Genomic DNA, 17,692 nt, shown 5'->3' on the forward strand with positions numbered 1-17,692 from the left:
ATTACTCACCTCATATGTATATACTGTATTGTATACTATCTATTGCATCTTAGCCTATCCTTCTCTGAAATTGCTCATCCATATATTTATATATTATTATTCCATTCCTTTACTTAGATGTGTGTGTACTAGGTTTTTGTTGTGAAACTGTTAGATATTTCTTCTTAGATATTACTGCATTGTCAGAACTAGAAGCACAAGCATTTCGCTACAGTCGCATTAACATCTGCTAACCATGTGTACGTGACCAATAACATCCGATATGATTTTGAAGAGAATATGTCACTGAAAAAGTATCAAAAAAGGTGGATAATAAAAATGGAAGTTTCAGGGAAGAATGGACAGAAAAAGCATTAATCTTACCACCTTTCTCCAATGCCAAGCCAGCGTGTCTAATTTGCAATTAAAATGTTGCTGTATGCAAAGAATTCAATCTCAGACGTTAGGACCATGCTTAGATTCATTCTTTCAAAGTGGTCTTCCCGCGCTAGACAGAGGCCCGACGCGGAAGCATTGAAGTGTTAACTCCACGCTACAAACACAGCAGCAGAATCCTCCTTCGTGGCCTGACCCAACAACAGAAGGTCACAAGTGCCTTCCTAAAAGCATCCTGGGTTCTAACCAAACACAACATGCCCTTCACAGACGCGGAGGTATTTAAACAGTGCATAGCGACAGTTTGAGGAAATGGCTAACCACACGTCTATGGACAGCATAATTGCGCCTGTCAAACAGATGGCCGTCGGTGTCAACTGCCGGCCTCCGCGTCCATGCACAGGCAGGCGGATGATGTGTACAGGATTGTTTTGGAGGGGCTGTCAGGCTGAGCATTTTTCCCTGGCTATTGATGAGAGTACTGACAACACCAATTTAGCACAGTTGTGTGTGGGTGTGTGTGTGTGTGTGTCTGTTAACGCAGCATAGCCTGTCAATGAATGTGAATGGCTTGCAATGTCTCAACCATCAGAGTGTGCGCTGTGAGCGACTAAACCGGGAGCTAAAAGATCTGATGGATAAAGTCATGCGCATAATCAACTTTGTCGGGAGACATCAGGCACCCAACATAGCATTTTCCGTAAGCTTGTGACAGAATCATAGGACACCCACAATCCCCTGCTTCACAACGACGTGCACTGGCTGAGCAAAGGAAAAGCGCTGGAGCGGTTCTGTGAGCTGCATGACCAGGTCGTGGTTTTCTTCAGAAAAAGCTAAATGAGAGGAGCAGTTGACCACCTCCGTATTCTGCATGTTTGGCAATTCAAACTGCGCATATTGAACATCGAAACAAATCAGTGATGCGTTCCGGAGTGCCAAGTCCGTGTGTGCATTTTGGGTGTCATGCTCAGATGAATACAGCACAATAATATGACAAGGTACAAATCTGTCATTCTACCCCTGAACAGGCAGTTAACCCACTGTTCCTAGGCCGTCATTGAAAATAAGAATTTGTTCTTAACTGACTTGCCTAGTTAAATAAAGGTGCAATTAAAAAATAAAGTTGCATTTTATGGGCTAACAATGTTTGGATCGACTTACACCTGCGAGTCCTCCTTTCCCTCTATGAACGCAATATAGACTCACGACAGGAACCGGCTTTCACATAAGTCAATCAAGGCCTACTTGCGTATTAAAATGACATCCATCTCACCCGACATCCACAAGATGGTGTCGTGAATTCAGTGGCCTATATGTAAGTAGTAAATACTAACATTGTTGTGATTGCTTATACAGGGCTATTAAGGTCTCAAGTATTTTCTGTTCTGTCTTTACAGGAGCAGGCTATCCCCACATTCAGACAACGCCTTTTATTCTTTAAATTATTGTAGGATGCTACATTTTGGGCCAGTTGCTATTATAAGTAGGCCACCTAATATATATATTCTTAAACACTTCTATTAGGCCATTTTCTTTTCTTGTGAACATTTCTGTTAAGCCTCATAACGGTCTGCGGTAGGCTAAGTTATTTTATATAGGCCAAGAATCTGAGAAAAGAGACGCCAATTAAGCCCTCTTGTTGTTTGTCAAGTCGAATGAAGATTATTGTTGAAATGAATTGCCTGACTGGTCTCCATCTGTTGCTGTGCAACACTTGCACAACAAGATAGCTATATGTTCAGCACCAGGCGCTGTTCACCCATTGATTGCAGCTTTACGTTTCAGCACAAAATTGTATGCTGCCTGCTTTATTACTTGACTTTCTGCATTCTGTCTTCTCATGAATGAAGTGTAAACGTAACTTTTGCATTATTTAAGGATACTCTGCTCCACACTATACTAGCTTATTTTGTCATGAACTGAAATTAGGCAAACTGTTCCAAGTTTTAGCAACCAGGAAATCGCGGAGCAATTTCTGCATCGTGCAACTAAGTAGTTTACACCACTGGTGTGTGTGTGTGTGTGCACGCCCATTACCTTATGTTCAGGTAGGTGAGGGCCTGGAGATTAAGAAGACTCTCAGGCAGCGAGCGCAGGCAGTTCTGGTAGAGCTGCAGGTGTTCCAAAGAGACAAACATACACACCTCCACGGGCAGCTCTGGCAGACGGTTACGGGACAGGTCTAAACAAGGAGAGAGAGACGTAGATGTCATGCCACTGTTTATTTCATTAATTTATTTCACCCTTTATTTAATCACGTGAGTTGTTTTGTGTTCAAACCTTTAGGTGTCCTCACGTTGGGGCAGTTTGACAGACATTTTCTATTGCAACCCTTATTTTACCAAGTTGGTTGAGACATTCTAAATTTACTGCCATCTTGGGGGCGGGCAAGGATGGCTTCTGGCCAGGATGGCAAGAAAGGCTGTGTTGGGGATGTGGCCAGGGTTGTATTCACTAGGAAGAAAGCGTACTGAAACGGAGTGATTACTTGAACTAATGAATAAAACAAAGGACATCAGGGCCCAACCCCTACAACATGTGCCAAGGGATATGTAAGAACATTGGTTGTATTGTCAACTGAAGGATGGCACCATTTACAGGGCAGTATTCCCAGTGACTGTCTTGGGGAAACCCTACACAGCACCTACATTATTACCGTGTGTTCTGTAGGCCTAAATGGTCCCTAATGAAGTGTTTTTCCCTCAACAACCTACACACAAAAATATATTTAGATAAAAACAATTATAATAATATCACATTTATGTAAGTATTCAGACCCTTTACTCAGTATTTTGTTGAAGCACCCTTGGCAGCGATTACAGCATCAAGTCTTTTTGGATATGACACGACAAGCCTGGCACACCTGTATTTGGGGAGTTTCTCCCATTGTTCTCTGCATATCCTCTTAAGCTCTGTCAGGCTCGACATGGAGCATCGCTGCACAGATATTTTCAGGTCTCTCCAGAGATGTTGGATCGGGTTCAAATCAGGCTCTGGCTGGGCCCCTCAAGGACATTCAGAGACGTGTCCTGAAGCCACTCCTGCGCTGTCTTGGTTGTGTGCTTAGGGTTGTTGTCCTGTTGAAAGGTGAACCTCTCTCACAGTCTGAGGTCCTGAGCACTCTGGAGCAGGTTTTCATCAAGGATCTCTGTACTTTGCTCTGTTCATCTTTCCCTCGATCCTGACTCGTCTCCCAGTCCCTGCCACTGAAAAACATCCCCACAGCATGATGCCACCACCACAATGGTGCCAGGTTTCCTCCAGACGTGACGCTTGGTATTCAGACTAAAGAGTTCAATCTTGGTTTCATCAGAGCATAGAATCTTGTTTCTCATGGTCAGACTCCTTTGGGTGCCTTTTGGCAAACTCAAAGCGGGCTGTCATGTGCCTTTTACTGAGGGGTGTCTTCCGTCTGGCCACGATACCGTAAAGGCCTGATTGATGGAGTGCTGCAGAGATGGTTGTCCTTCTGGAAGGTCCTCCCATCTCCACAGAGGAACTCAAGAGCCCTGTCAGAGTGACCATCAGGCTCTTGGTAACCTCCCTGACCAAGGCCCTTCACCGATTGCTCAGTTTGGCGAGGCGGTCAGCTCTAGGAAGAGTCTTGGTGGTTCCAAACTTCTTCCATTTAAGAACAATAGAGGCCACTGTGTTCTTGGGGACCTTCAATGCGGCAGACATTATTTGGTACCCTTCTCTAGACCTGTGCCTCGACACAATCCTGTCTCGGAGCTCTACGGACAATTCCCTCAACCTCATGGTTTGGTTTTTGCTCTGACATGTACTGTCAACTGTGGGACTTATATAGACTATAAGTCGGACGATTAATTGGAATGGCCGATTAATTAGGGCCAATTTCAAGTTTTCATAACAAATCGGCGATTACATTGCATTCCACGAGACTGCGTGGCAGGCTGACTACCTGTTATGCGAGTGTAGCAAGGAGCCAAGGTAAGTTGCTGGCTAGCATTAAACTTATCTTATAAAAAACAATCAATCTTCACATAATCACTAGTTAACTACACATGGTTGATGATATTACTAGTTTAACTAGCTTGTCCTGCGTTGCATATAATCAATGCGGTGCCTGTTAATTTATCATCAAATCACAGCCGACCTCGCCAAACGGGGGATGATATAACAAAAGCGCATTCGCAATCGTTGCACGAATGTACCTAACTATCAACATCAATGCCTTTCTTAAAATCAATACACAGAAGTATATTTGAAACTTTCAAAGTTCTTGAAATGCTCCACATTGATTGGCCTTCATGTCTTAAAGTAATGATGGACTGTCATTTCTCTTTGCTTATTTGAGTTCTTTGCTTATTTGAGTTATACGGCTATCTTCCGTATACCATCCCTATCTTGTCACAACACAACTGATTGGCTCAAATGCATTAAAAGGAGGGGGTGGGGGGGGTGTCTTCCTGGGGCATACATACATGTTTTTTTTTTTTTTTTTTTTGCAGTGGCAGCTTCGACGTCACCGCCGGTAAATGCATATAGGGGAAACACACGGTTATTGTGAACACTTCACCATATTATCATGCAGTTTATACATAAACGGTTCCAAGAATTGGCTTGCATCTAGTCACTAACTTAGCCAACAGAGTGGAACTGTAGGGGGTAGACCAGCTATTGTTTTGGCGATTGAGGGTGGGGAAATAGGGAATGGGGATTTTGCTATCCCATTCCCAAGCGTATGCCTTTATTTTCTCCACTGCTAATTGTGAAGTAATGCTGTGATAAGATCTCCAGCATTCACCTCTAGTTCTCATCGACAGCAGTAGTCATTACACAGTTCTTTTAATAAACCACTCATTCTGACAATGTGTTTTATTTGGTGTGTCCTGGTCACACAGATATTTTGCTGTGTGACCAGGACTTTCATTTTAGGAGCATATAGGAAAGAAATCTCCCAGATAATAATTGTTGTAATGATAAGGCTTCACTGTATTGTTGTGTCCCAGTGCACTAGAGAAAAAGCGAGTGCAGATTCGTTAGCGTCATTACTACATATGACTGCTTTTAATAATCAAATGTATTTACAGGGTTACATATTAGTTTCCAGGGCACAACATGTGCTTCAGAAGTATCTAGAATTCAGATAGGCCAAATTTAGGCTGTGTCACAAACCCCAAAAAAGTATGGTGCTCCTAAATTTCATGTGGTGGTCCTAACTGTGTGTGTCAGACATTCCTGCCTAATAATAACATAACTAAAAATAAATGCAAAAGCTAATACAAAAACAGTCTGATGTCACCCAGCCTGCAAATATAAGGAACTCCTTTGAAGCTATTGGTGCTGTAGGCTGAAGCATATAGCATGCTAGCCGCTAAAAACCATGAGGTCTAAATCAGTCATGTGCATCTTGTTTTCTGGTTGTAGGCCTAAACGTTGTTTTGGATAGGTCATCTGACTTTGCTAAGTGCGTACAGTCATGCGTGTCATCGGTTTTCTGTTATAACATCTCTCTTGTCTCAATGGAGCATTCAATGAATCATCATTCAAAAACGTAGTTTTGGGCCTCATTGTGCTTTGTTATTGTACAACTTTGTGGTCGACTTCTTAACTGTAGGATATATCGGACTCCAGTCAACTCCTGGGATGCTGGCCTTCTAGGTAGAGTTCCTCCGTCCATTGTCTGTGTTCATTTGCCCATCTTAATCTTTTATTTTTATTGGCCAGTCTGAGATATGGCTTTTTCTTTGCAACTCTGCCTAGAAGGCCAGCATCCCGGAGTCGCCTCTTCACTGTTGATGTTGAGACAGGTGTTTTGTGGGTACTATTTAATGAAGCTGCCAGTTGAGGACTTGCGAGGAGTCTGTTTCTCAAACTAGACACTAATGTACTTGTACTCTTGCTCAGTTGTGCACCGGGGCCTCCCACTCCTCTTTCTATTCTGGTTAGGGCCAGTTTGCGCTGTTCTCTGAAGGGAGGAGTACACAGCGTTGTACGAGATCTTCAGTTTCTTGCCAATTTCTCGCATGGAATAGCCTTCCTTTCTCAGAACAAGAATAGACAGACGAGTTTCAGAAGAACGTGCTTTGTTTCTGGCCATTTTGAGCCTGTAATCAAACCCACAAATGCTGATGCTCCAGATACTCAACTAGTCTAAAGAAGGCCAGTTTTATTGCTTCTTTAATCAGAACAACAGTTTTCAGCTGTGCTAACATAATTGCAAAAGGGTTTTCTAATGATCAATTAGCCTTTTAAAATTATAAACTTGGATTAGCTAAAACAACGGGCCATTGGAACACAGGAGTGATGGTTGCTGATAATGGGCCTCTGTACGCCTATGTAGATATTCCATTAAAAATCTGCAGTTTCCAGCTATAATAGTTATTTACAACATCTGCACTGTATTTCTGATCAATTTGCAAAAAAGTGCTTTTCTTTCAAAAACAAGGACATTTCTAAGTGACCCCAAACTTTTGAACGGTAGTATATAGATATACACATACACACAGTACATTCGGAAAGTATTCAGGTCCCTTGAGTTTATCCACATTTTGTTACCTTATAGCCTTATTCTAAAAGTGGATAAAAATAACAAATCATTCTCAATCTACACACAATACCCCATAATGACGAAGCAAAAACAGGCTAGAAATTTTTGCAAATGCAAAAACAAAATAAAAACGTATGTAAATGTGATATTTCCAGGTTAAGTCCCTTTACTCAGTGCTTTGTTGAAGCACTTTTGGCAGCGACTAAAACCTCAAGATTGATGAGGAAAAAATGTAATTTAATCAATTTTAGATTAAGGCTGTAACGTAACAAAATGTGGAAAAAGTCAAGGGGTCTGAATACTTTCCAAATGCACTGTATTGATGAAGCCGGTGGCTGAGGTGGAATACTCCTCAATGCCATTGGATGAATCCCAGAACATATTCCATTCTGCGCTCGCAAAACAGTCATGTAGCATGGCATCCGCATCATCAGACCACTTCCATATTGAGCAAGTCACTGGTACTTCCTGCTTCAGTTTTTGCTTATAAGCAAGAACCAGGAGAACGGAATTATGGCCAGATTTGCCAAATGGAGGGCAAGGGAGAGCTTTGTACGAGTGCGTCTCTCTCTGTGTATGGAGTAAGGGTGGTCTAGATTTTTTTTCCCTCTGGTTGCACGTGACATGCTGGAAGAAATTAGATGAAACAGATTTAAGTTTGAACGTACTAAAAAGTCCCCAGCAACTAGGAGTGACGCTTCTGGATGAGCATTGTCTTGTTTGCCTTATTCAGCTTGTTGAGTTTCGGTCTTACTGCCAGCATCGATTTGTGGAGGTAAATAGACAGCTACGAATAATATAAATAAAAAGTCTATTGGTAGATAGTGTGGTCTTCAGCTTATCATGAGGTACTCTACCTCAGGCGAGCAATACCACCCTGATCTCCGCCCCCTGTATGAAGGTATTTTTCTTCACTAGAATGACGGGGATTTGGGCCTGGGCTTGGGCAAGCAGTATATCCTTCGCGTCGGACTCATAAAAAACAAATCTGTCCAGTTCGAGGTGAATAGTCGCTGTACTGATATCCAGAAGCTCTCTTTGGTCATAAGCTATGTTAGCAGCAACATTATGTACAAAACCAAATCAAATCGTATTGTCACATGCACCGAATACAACAGGTACAGTGAAACCTTACAGTGAAATGCTTACTTACAAGCCCCAACCAACAATGCAGTTTAAAATAAAAAGATGGATAAGAATAAGAAATAAAAGTAACAAGTAATTAAAGAGCAGCAGTAAAATAACAATAGTGAGACTATATACGGGGGGGTACCGGTACAGAGTCAGTGTCCAGGGGCACCGGTTAGTTGAGGTAATATGTACGTGCAGGTAGAGTTAAAGTGACTATGCATAGATGATAACAACAGAATAGCAGCGGTGTAAAAAAGGGGGGGGGGTCAATGCAAATAGTCTGGGTAGCCATCTGATTAGGTGTTCAGGGGTCTTATGGCCTCTTGGACCTAGACTTGGCGCTCCGGTACCGCTTGCCGTGCGGTAGCGAATAGTCTATGACTAGGGTGGCTGGTGTCTGACAATTTTTAGGGCCTTCCTCTGACATCGCCTGGTATAGAGGTTCTGGATGGCAGGAAGAAAGGACCAGTGATGGTAGTGCGAACGGCCCAGTACCTCTGTGGTGCCTTGGGGTCGGAGGCCGAGCAGGTACCATACCAGGGAGTGATGCAACCCATCAGGATGCTCTCGATGGTGCAGCTGTAGAACCTTTTGAGGATCTGAGGACACATGCCAAATCTTTTCAGTCTCCTGAGGGGGAATAGGCTTTGTCGAGCCCGCTTCACAACTGTCTTGGTGTGCTTGTACCATGTTAGTTTGTTGGTGATGTGGACACCAAGGAACTTGAAGCGCTTACCTGCTCCACTGCAGCTCCATCGTTGAGAATGGGGTCGTGCTCGGTCCTCTTTTTCCTGTAGTCCACAATCATCTCCTTTGTCTTGATCACGTTGAGGGCAAGGTTGTTGTCCTGGTACCACACGGCTAGATCTCTGACCCCCTTACTATAGGCTATCAGGCTTACCACTGCTGTATACTCGGAAGACCTAACGATGGTGTTGGAGTCGTGCATGGCCATGCAATCATGAGTGAACAGGGAGTACAGGAGGTGACTGAGCACGCACACCTGAGGGGCCCCTGTGTTGAGGATCAGTGTGGCAGATGTGTTGTTACCTACCCTTACCACCTGGGGGGCGGCCCGTCAGGAAGTCCAGGATCCAGTTGCAGAGGGAGGTGTTTAGTCCCAGGGTCCTTAGATTATTGATGAGCTATGAGGGCACTATGGTGTGAGGGCAGTGTGGAGTGCAATATAGATTGCAGATTGGATCTGTTGGGGCGGTATGCAAATTGGAGTGGGTCTAGGGTTTCTGGGAAATGGTGTTGATGTGAGCCATGACCAGCCTTTCAAAGCAGTTCATGGCTACAGACGTGAGTGCTACGGGTCGGTAGTCGTTTTGGCAGGTTACCTTCGTGTTCTTGGGCACAAGCACTACGGTGGTCTGCTTAAAACATTTGGGTATAACAGACAGTCAGAGACCGGTTGAAAATGTCAGTGAAGACACTTGCTAGTTGGTCAGCACATTCTTGCAGTACATGTCCTGGTAATCTGTCTGGCCCTGCGGTAATCTGTCTGGCCCCTTGTGAATGTTGCCCTGTCTAAAAGGTCTTACATCGGCTGCGGAGAGCATAATCACACAGTCTTCCAGAACAGCTGGAGCTCTCATGCATGTTTCAGTGTTATTTGCCTCAGTGAGCATTGAACTAGTTTAGCTCGCCTGGTAGGCTCGTGTCACTGGGCAGCTCTCGGCTGTGCTTCCCTGTATAGTCTGTAATGGTTTGCAAGCCCTGCCACATCCGACGAGCATCAGAGACAGTGTAGTATGACTCGATCTTAGTCCTGTATTGAAGCTTTGCCTGTTTGATCGTTCATCTGAGATTTCATCGGGATTTCTTATAAGCTTCCGAGTCCTGCTCCTTAAAAGCGGCAGCTCGAGCCTTTAGCTCAGTGCCGATGTTGTCTGTAATCCATGGCTTCTGGTTGGGGTATGTACGTACGGTCAATGTGGGGACTACGTCATCGATGCACTTATTGATGAAGCCAATGACTGATGTGTACTCCTCAATGCCATCTGCTGAGGAATCCAGGAACATATTCCAGTCTGTGCTAGCAACAGTCCTGTAGCTTAGCATTTGCTTCATCTGACACCTTTTTTATTGATCTAGTCACTGGTGTTTCCAGCTTTAATTTTTGCTTGTAAGCAGGAATCAGGAGGATATAATTATGGTCAGATTTGCCAAATGGAGGGAGAGGGAGAGCTTTGTATGGGTCTCTGTGTGTGGAGTATAGGTGGTAGTTTTTTCCTCTGGTTGCACATTTAACATGCTGAAAGAAATTTGGTCAAGCAGATTTAAGTTTCCCTGCATTAAAGTCCCCGGCTACTAGGAGTGCAGCCTCTGGATGAGCATTTTTCTGTTTGCTTATGGAGGAATACAGCTCTTTCAATGCTGTCTCAGTGCCAGCCTCTGACTGTGATGGTATGCAAACAGCAATGACAAATACAAATAAACTCTCTAGGTAGGTAGTGTGGTCTACAGTAGAGGTCGACCAATTAATCGGAATGGCCGATTAATTAGGGCAGATTTCAAGTTATCATTACAATCGGTAAATCTGTATTTTTGGACACCATTTTCAATGACGGCCTAGAAACGGTGGGTTAACTGCCTCGTTCAGGGGCAGAAAGAGATTTTTACCTTGTCAGCACGGGGATTCGTTTTTGCAACCTTCCGGTTACTAGTCCAATGCTCTAACAACCTGCCTTACATTGTACTCCACGAGGAGCCTGCGTGTCAGGCTGACTACATGTTACGCGAGGGCAGCAAGAAGCCAAGGTAAGTTGCTAGCCAGCATTAAACTTATCTTATAAAAAACAAATCAATCTTAACATACACTAGTTAACTACACATGGTTGATGAGATTACTAGTTTATCTAGCTTGTCCTGCGTTGCATATAATCAATGCGGTGCTTGTTAATTTCTCATCGTTTCACATCCAACTTCGACAAACGGGTGATGATTTAACAAGCACATTTGTGGGAAAAACAGCACTCATTGCACCAATATACCTAACCATAAACATCAACGCTCTTTAAAATCAATACACACGTTTATATTTTTAAACCTGCATATTTAGTTAATATCGCCTGCTAACATGAATTTCTTATAATTAGGGAAATTGTGTCACTTCTCTTGCGTTCAAGCAGTCAGGGTATATGCAGCAGTTTGGGCAGCCTAGCTCGTTGTGAACTGTGTGAAGTCCATTTATTCCTAACAAAGGCCGTAATTAATTTGACAGAATTGTACATAATTATGACATAACATTGAAGGTTGTGCAATGTAACAGCAATATTTAGACTTAGGGATGCCACCTTAAAGATAAAATAAGGAACGGTTCCGTATTTCACTGAAAGAATAAACGTTTTGTTTTCGAAATGATAGTTTCCGGATTCGACCATATTAATGACAAAGGCTCATATTTGTGTGTTATTATGTTAGAATTAAGTCTATGATTTGATATTTGATAGAGCAGTCTGTCTGAGCGGTGGTAGGCTGCTGCAGTGGCTCGTAAGCATTCATTCAAACAGCACTTTCGTGCATTTGCCAGCAGCTCTTCACAATTCTTCAAGCATTGAGCTGTTTATGACTTCAAGCCTATCAAATCCCGAGATTAGGCTGGTGTAACCGATGTGAAATGGCCAGCTAGTTAGCAGGGTACGCACTAATAGCGTTTCAAATGTCACTCGCTGAGACTTGGAGTGGTTGTTCCCCTCGCTCTGCATGGGTAACGCTGCTTCGAGGGTGGCTGTTGTCGATGTGTTCCTGGTTCGAGCCCAGGTAGGAGCGAGGAGAGGGACAGAAGCTATACCGTTACACTGGCAATAATAAAGTGCCTATAAGAACATCCAATCGTCAAAGGTATATGAAATACAAATCAGAGAGAAATAGTTCTATAATTCCTATAATAACTACAACCTAAAACGTCTTACCTGGGAATATTGAAGAATCACGTTAAAAGGAACTACCAGCTTTCATATGTTCTGAGCAAGGAACTTAAACGTTAGCTTTTTTACATGGCACATATTGCACTTTTACTTTCTTCTCCACCACTTTGTTTTTGCATTATTTAAACCAAATTGAACATGTTTCATTATTTATTTGACGCTAAATTGATATTATTGATGTATTATATTAAGTTAAAAATAAATGTCCATTCAGTATTGTTGTAATTGTCATTATTACAAATAGATAAAACATTTAAGAAATTGGCCGATTAATCGGTATGGGCTTCTTTTGGTCCTCCAATAATTGATATCAGTGAAAAAAAATCATAATCGGTCGACCTCTAGTCTACAGCTTCTCATGAGATACGATACCTCAGGACTTCCTTAGATATCGTGCACCGGCTGTTTTTTTTTTTTACAAAAACACATAGTCCGCCGCCCCTTGTCTTACCAGACGCCGCTGTCCTGCGGATACAGCATATAACCAGCCAGCTGTATGTTGATAGTGTCGTCTTTCAGCCACGTCTCAGTGAAGCATAAGATGTTAGTTTTGAATGTCCCGTTGGTAGTTTAATCTTCCGCGAAGATCTATTTTATTATCCAAAGATTGCACGTATGCTTGCAGAATGTAAGGAAGTGTGGGTTCTTTCGATCGCCTACAAATTCTCAGAAGGCAATCCAAGGAAAACATGGATTCTGCCAGTCTGTGGATAGTGATCGCAGTCCTGATGTCCACAAGTTATTTTTGGTCATAAGAGACGGTAGTGGCAACATTATGTTCAAAATAAAAATAAGTCACAATGTGAAAAAACAAACAAAATAGCACAGTTGGTTTGGCAGCCATCCCCTCCTGCGCCATTATCCTACCAGTGTGCCTGGGCCAGATTAATTGAATAGAACGGGTGTTCCCATTAAAGACAATGATGGCATAATGGGTGGCCTGCCGGTCATTGAGTGTACCCATAGAAGAAAAGCAGGAAGTAACAGCAGGAAGAGTACCCATCAATCTGTTCCGTGAATTGTTGAATGAACTCAAATTACATTACAAAACATACATTCCATTGAACCAGTTAGCATAATTTGAATGAAACTTCTACATTACTATGGAAATGATTGCATAACGCACAGCAAGCAGCACCAAGTCTGAAACCAACAGGACCCTGAACAGCTTCTACCTTCAAGCCATAAGCCTGTAAATTAGTCGTTTTTTTATTTAATTCTTATTTATTTTTTAAATAGCTACTCGGACTATCTGCATTGACCCTTATTGCACCAACTTTTTTTGATTCATCACATACGCAGCTGTTACTGTTAATTATCTGTCACTTTGTTCCTAGCTATATGTACACATATCAGGGATGGAAACTGCTGAGGGACGAAAAATGGGACACTTTTGTTGTTGCTCTGAAACATGTAATAAATCCCTGCTAGGGGGAAATGCAGGTTAACTAATTAAACAACAGAATATGATCTACATGATCAGGCTGGGTGTGTGAAATAAAAAGTGGTTAATGTGAACCTAACACACAGCTAATACATATAAAGGAAGCTATTGTATTTGTTGCCTAGACTTTACTGCAAATGACACCCAAGTCTTGAGAAAAAACAATACACTAATATTGCAGTTAGCCATGACAGCCTTTATAATAGAACGCTTGTGACCACACGCAACTAAATATTGCACTTGGGAAAAAAACATCTTAAGTCGAAAAAGAATGAAACAGGCATTCTATTTTAGTGGAAACTTTAGTAAAACATCGATCAAGTGCACAAGGCTACATGTGTGCAAAAATAACATTCACAGAGTAAAAAATGTAACACTCCCCCCCTCACTCACACACACATTTAGTCAGCCACCAATTGTGCAAGTTCTCCCACTTAAAAAGATGACACCTGTAATTTTCATCATAGGTACACTTCAACTATGACAGACAAAATGAGAAAAAAAATCCAGAAAATCACATTGTAGGATTTAATGAATTTATTTGAAAATTATGGTGGAAAATAAGTATTTGGTCACCTAAAAACAAGCAAGATTTCTGGCTCTCACAGACCTGTAACTTCTTCTTTAAGAGGCTCCTCTGTCAACCACTCGTTACCTGTATTTATGGCATCTGTTTGAACTTGTTATCAGTATAAAAGACACCTGTCCACAACCTCAAACAGTCACACTCCAAACTCCACTATGGCCAAGACCAAAGAGCTGTCAAAGGACACCAGAAACAAAATTGTAGACCTGCACCAGTCTGGGAAGACTGAATCTGCAACAGGTAAGCAGCTTGGTTTGAAGAAATCAACTGTGGGAGCAATTATTAGGAAATGGAAGACATACAAGACCACTGATAATCTTCCTCGATCTGGGGCTCCACGCAAGATCTCACCCCGTGGGGTCAAAATGATCACAAGAACGGTGAGCAAAAATACCAGAACCACACGGGGGGACCTAGTGAATGACCTGCAGAGAGCTGGGACCAAAGTAACAAAGCCTACCATCAGCAAGGCCATTGAAGATGAAACGTGGCTGGGTCTTTCAGCATGACAATGATCCCAAACACACCGCCCGGGTAACGAAGGAGTGGCTTCGTAAGAAGCATTTCAAGGTCTTGGAGTGGCCTAGCCAGTCTCCAGATCTCAACACCATAGAAAATCTTTGGAGGGAGTTGAAAGTCCGTGTTGCCCAGCAACAGCCCCAAAACATCACTGCTCTAGAGGAGATCTGCATGGAGGAATGGGCCAAAATACCAGCAACAGTGTGTGAAAACCTTGTGAAGACTTACAGAAAACATTTGACCTCTGTTATATACCCTTTGTTGGCAATGACAAAGTATTGAGAAACTTTTGTTATTGACCAAATATGTATTTTCCACCATAATTTGCAAATAAATTCATATCTGGATTTCTTTTCTCATTTTGTCTGTCATAGTTGAAGTGTACCAATGATGAAAATTACAGGCCTCTCTCGTCTTTTTAAGTGGGAGAACTTGCACAATCGGTGGCTGACTAAATGCATTTTTTGCCCCACTGTATATCCAGGAGAGCCAAAGTTCCAACAGCTGGACCTAAAATAGTGTATAAGAGATCATACAAATATTTCACTGTGACTCTTATCTGGATGTTGTTCAAAATATTTGTTGGTCTGATGTGATTAATGAGGAGCATCCAGACCCTGCACTTGATGAATTTATGAAATTGCTTCTTCTAATTATTGATAAACATGCACCTGTTAAGAAACTGGCTGTTAGAAAAGGAGTGGCTAATAAGTCTGGCTGCACATCTTGGCTCTGGCTGGGCCCCTCAAGGACATTCAGAGATTTGTCCAGAAACCAGTCCTTGGGGTCATTGTCCTGTTGGAAGGTGAACCTTCAGCCCAGTCCCGAGTGCTCTGGAGCAGGTTTTCATCAAGGATCTCTGTACTTTGCTCTGTTCATCTTTCCCTCGATCCCGACTAGTCTCCCAGTCCCTGCCGCTGAAAAACATTCCCACAGCATGATGCTGCCACCACCATGCTTCACCATAGGGATGGTGCCAGGTTTCCTCCAGACATGATGCTTGTCATTCAGGCCAAAGAGTTCAATCTTGGTTTCATCACACCAGATAATCTTGTTTCTCATGGTCCGAGAGTCCTTTATGTGACTTTTGGAAAACTAAGCGGGCTGTCGTGTGCCTTTTACTGAGGAGTGGCTTCCGTCTGGCCACTCTACCATTAAGGTTTGAATAGTGGAGTTCTGCAGAGAAGGTTGTCCTTCTGGAAGGTTCTCCCATTTCCATAGAGGAACTTCAGAGCTCTATCAGAGTGACCATTGGGCTCTTGGTAATCACCCTGACCAAGACCCTTCTCCCCTGATTGCTCAGTTTGGCCAGGCAGCCAGCTCTAGGAAGTCTTGGTGGTTCCAAGCTTCTTCCATTTAAGAATGATGGAGGCCACGGTGTTCTTGGGGACCTTCAATGCGGCAGACATTTTTTGGTACCCTTCCCTAGATCTGTGCCTCGACACAATCCCGTCTCGGAGCTATACGGACAATTCCTTCGACCTCACGGCTTGGATTTTGCTCTGACATGCACTGTCAACTGTGGGACATTATATAGACAGGTGTGTGCGCCTTTCCAAATCATGTCCAATCATTTGAAATTACCACAAGAGGACTACAATCAAGTTGTAGTAACAGCTCAAGGATGATCAATTGAAACAGGATGCACCGAAGCTCAATTTCATTATGGAGTATTGTGTGTAGAATGAGGATTTATTTATTTACTTAACCCTTGTGTTGTCTTAAGGGTCAAAAATAACATGCAACTATGTTTAACAGCAGAGAAAAAACCCTAAATGAGCTTTTTTCAACTTGAAATTTAATTACTTTTCCCAGAGAGACCCCAACATTAGAAAAAGTGAAACATTGCCTTTGTTAATATTTCCATGAAAGCTGTACACCACCAGGGTACAAAGATTGTCGTAGGGTCATTTTTGACCCGGCAGTTATAAGATAATTTAAACACCACAAAAACCACAAAGAGACACACACACACACACAAACAATGAGAAATTGAGATTGTGTGTGCTACTGATTGAACTCAGCCAGCTGTTCCTGAAGAGGAAGATCACCATGGTTGGCACAGTTGGAAAGAACAAGCCTGAGCTCCCCCCTGCACTCCTCACAACAAGGGGGAGAGAGGTCTCATCAAAGTTTGCCTTCACCCGCACCACCACTCTAGTTTATGACATCCCAAAGAGGAGCAAGAATGTGGTCCTCCTGAGCACACTGCACAAAACGGCTGAGATCAGTAACCATATGGACATGAAGCCAGCCATCATCCTGGACTACAACAACAAAGGAGGCATGGACAACCTGGACAATGTGATTGGAACATACAGCTGCAGGAGGATGACTGCCCGCTGGCCCCTGGTCATCTTCCATAACATCATTGATGTGTCCTCATACAATGCCTTCGGGATATAGAACAAGATCAACCCTACCTGGATACCTTGTTAAGCGTAACAAGATGAGGGTGTTCCTGGAGCAGCTGGGAAAGGCACTTGTCACCCCCCACATTCAAAGAAGGGAGCGCCTCCCCCGCACAGCAGCCTCTGCAGCGCTTGTGAAAGCTGTTCAGGGGGCTGAATCTTGTCCTGACCCACTTGAGGCTGCAGCTGGGGCAGGCAAGAGGAGGAGATGCCAATTCTGCCCCAAAGAAGGACTGTAAAACAAATAATATGTGCTGCACATGTGAGAAATTCATCTGCAAAGTCCACGCACACACAGTTGCATTCTGTCTTACATCTGCTAATTAGAGTTGATTGATTTATGTTCTTCACGTTTTTGTTTTGTATCTATTATCTAATTGTATTCTTATTGTTGTTGTTTAAACACCCTTGTGGGTGGGGGCAATTGTTTAAAAAAATGGGAGTAGACTAGTAATTTGTAGTTGAATTCCTCATTGTACAGTATAAGAAATCACTATTTGCCAAAAAAAAGTCCAAGATTATTATTATTGTTTCACTTCAATAAAATGCATTCAAAACTACTTTCTATTGGAATACAAGTGCTATCACTTGCTACAAAATAATAATAATTCACCTATGCAGTACCTTTTGCAATAATAATCCTATACTTTAGGGGAAAAAACTATAATGACAGGTGTGTTGTAATAAAAACAAGTGGTGTCCACTGATTAAATGCAGTCTTTCTGCATTGTGAAGAGGGAAAACCCAGATACTCAAAGTTTGTGATGAATTACAGGT

The 17,692-nt window shown here is 42.6% G+C and overlaps 1 protein-coding gene across 17 annotated transcripts in view; it reads right to left on the reverse strand.

Annotated features, from left to right (window-relative positions):
- LOC112216701 (DISP complex protein LRCH3) overlaps positions 1-17,692 on the reverse strand; it is a 79,909-nt gene that overhangs the window by 45,112 nt on the left and 17,105 nt on the right. For 16 of the 17 annotated variants that reach the window (XM_024376702.2, XM_024376705.2, XM_024376709.2 and 13 more), the window contains exon 2: positions 2,413-2,557. In XM_024376702.2, the coding sequence (XP_024232470.1) occupies positions 2,413-2,557 (145 nt within the window). Of the gene's footprint in view, positions 1-2,412; positions 2,558-16,927; positions 17,042-17,692 lie in introns of those variants that run through there. The other variant, XM_042300011.1, reaches the window with a different exon arrangement.

This window comes from Oncorhynchus tshawytscha, linkage group LG17 (genome assembly GCF_018296145.1).
Source record: "Oncorhynchus tshawytscha isolate Ot180627B linkage group LG17, Otsh_v2.0, whole genome shotgun sequence".
NCBI lineage: Eukaryota > Metazoa > Chordata > Actinopteri > Salmoniformes > Salmonidae > Oncorhynchus > Oncorhynchus tshawytscha.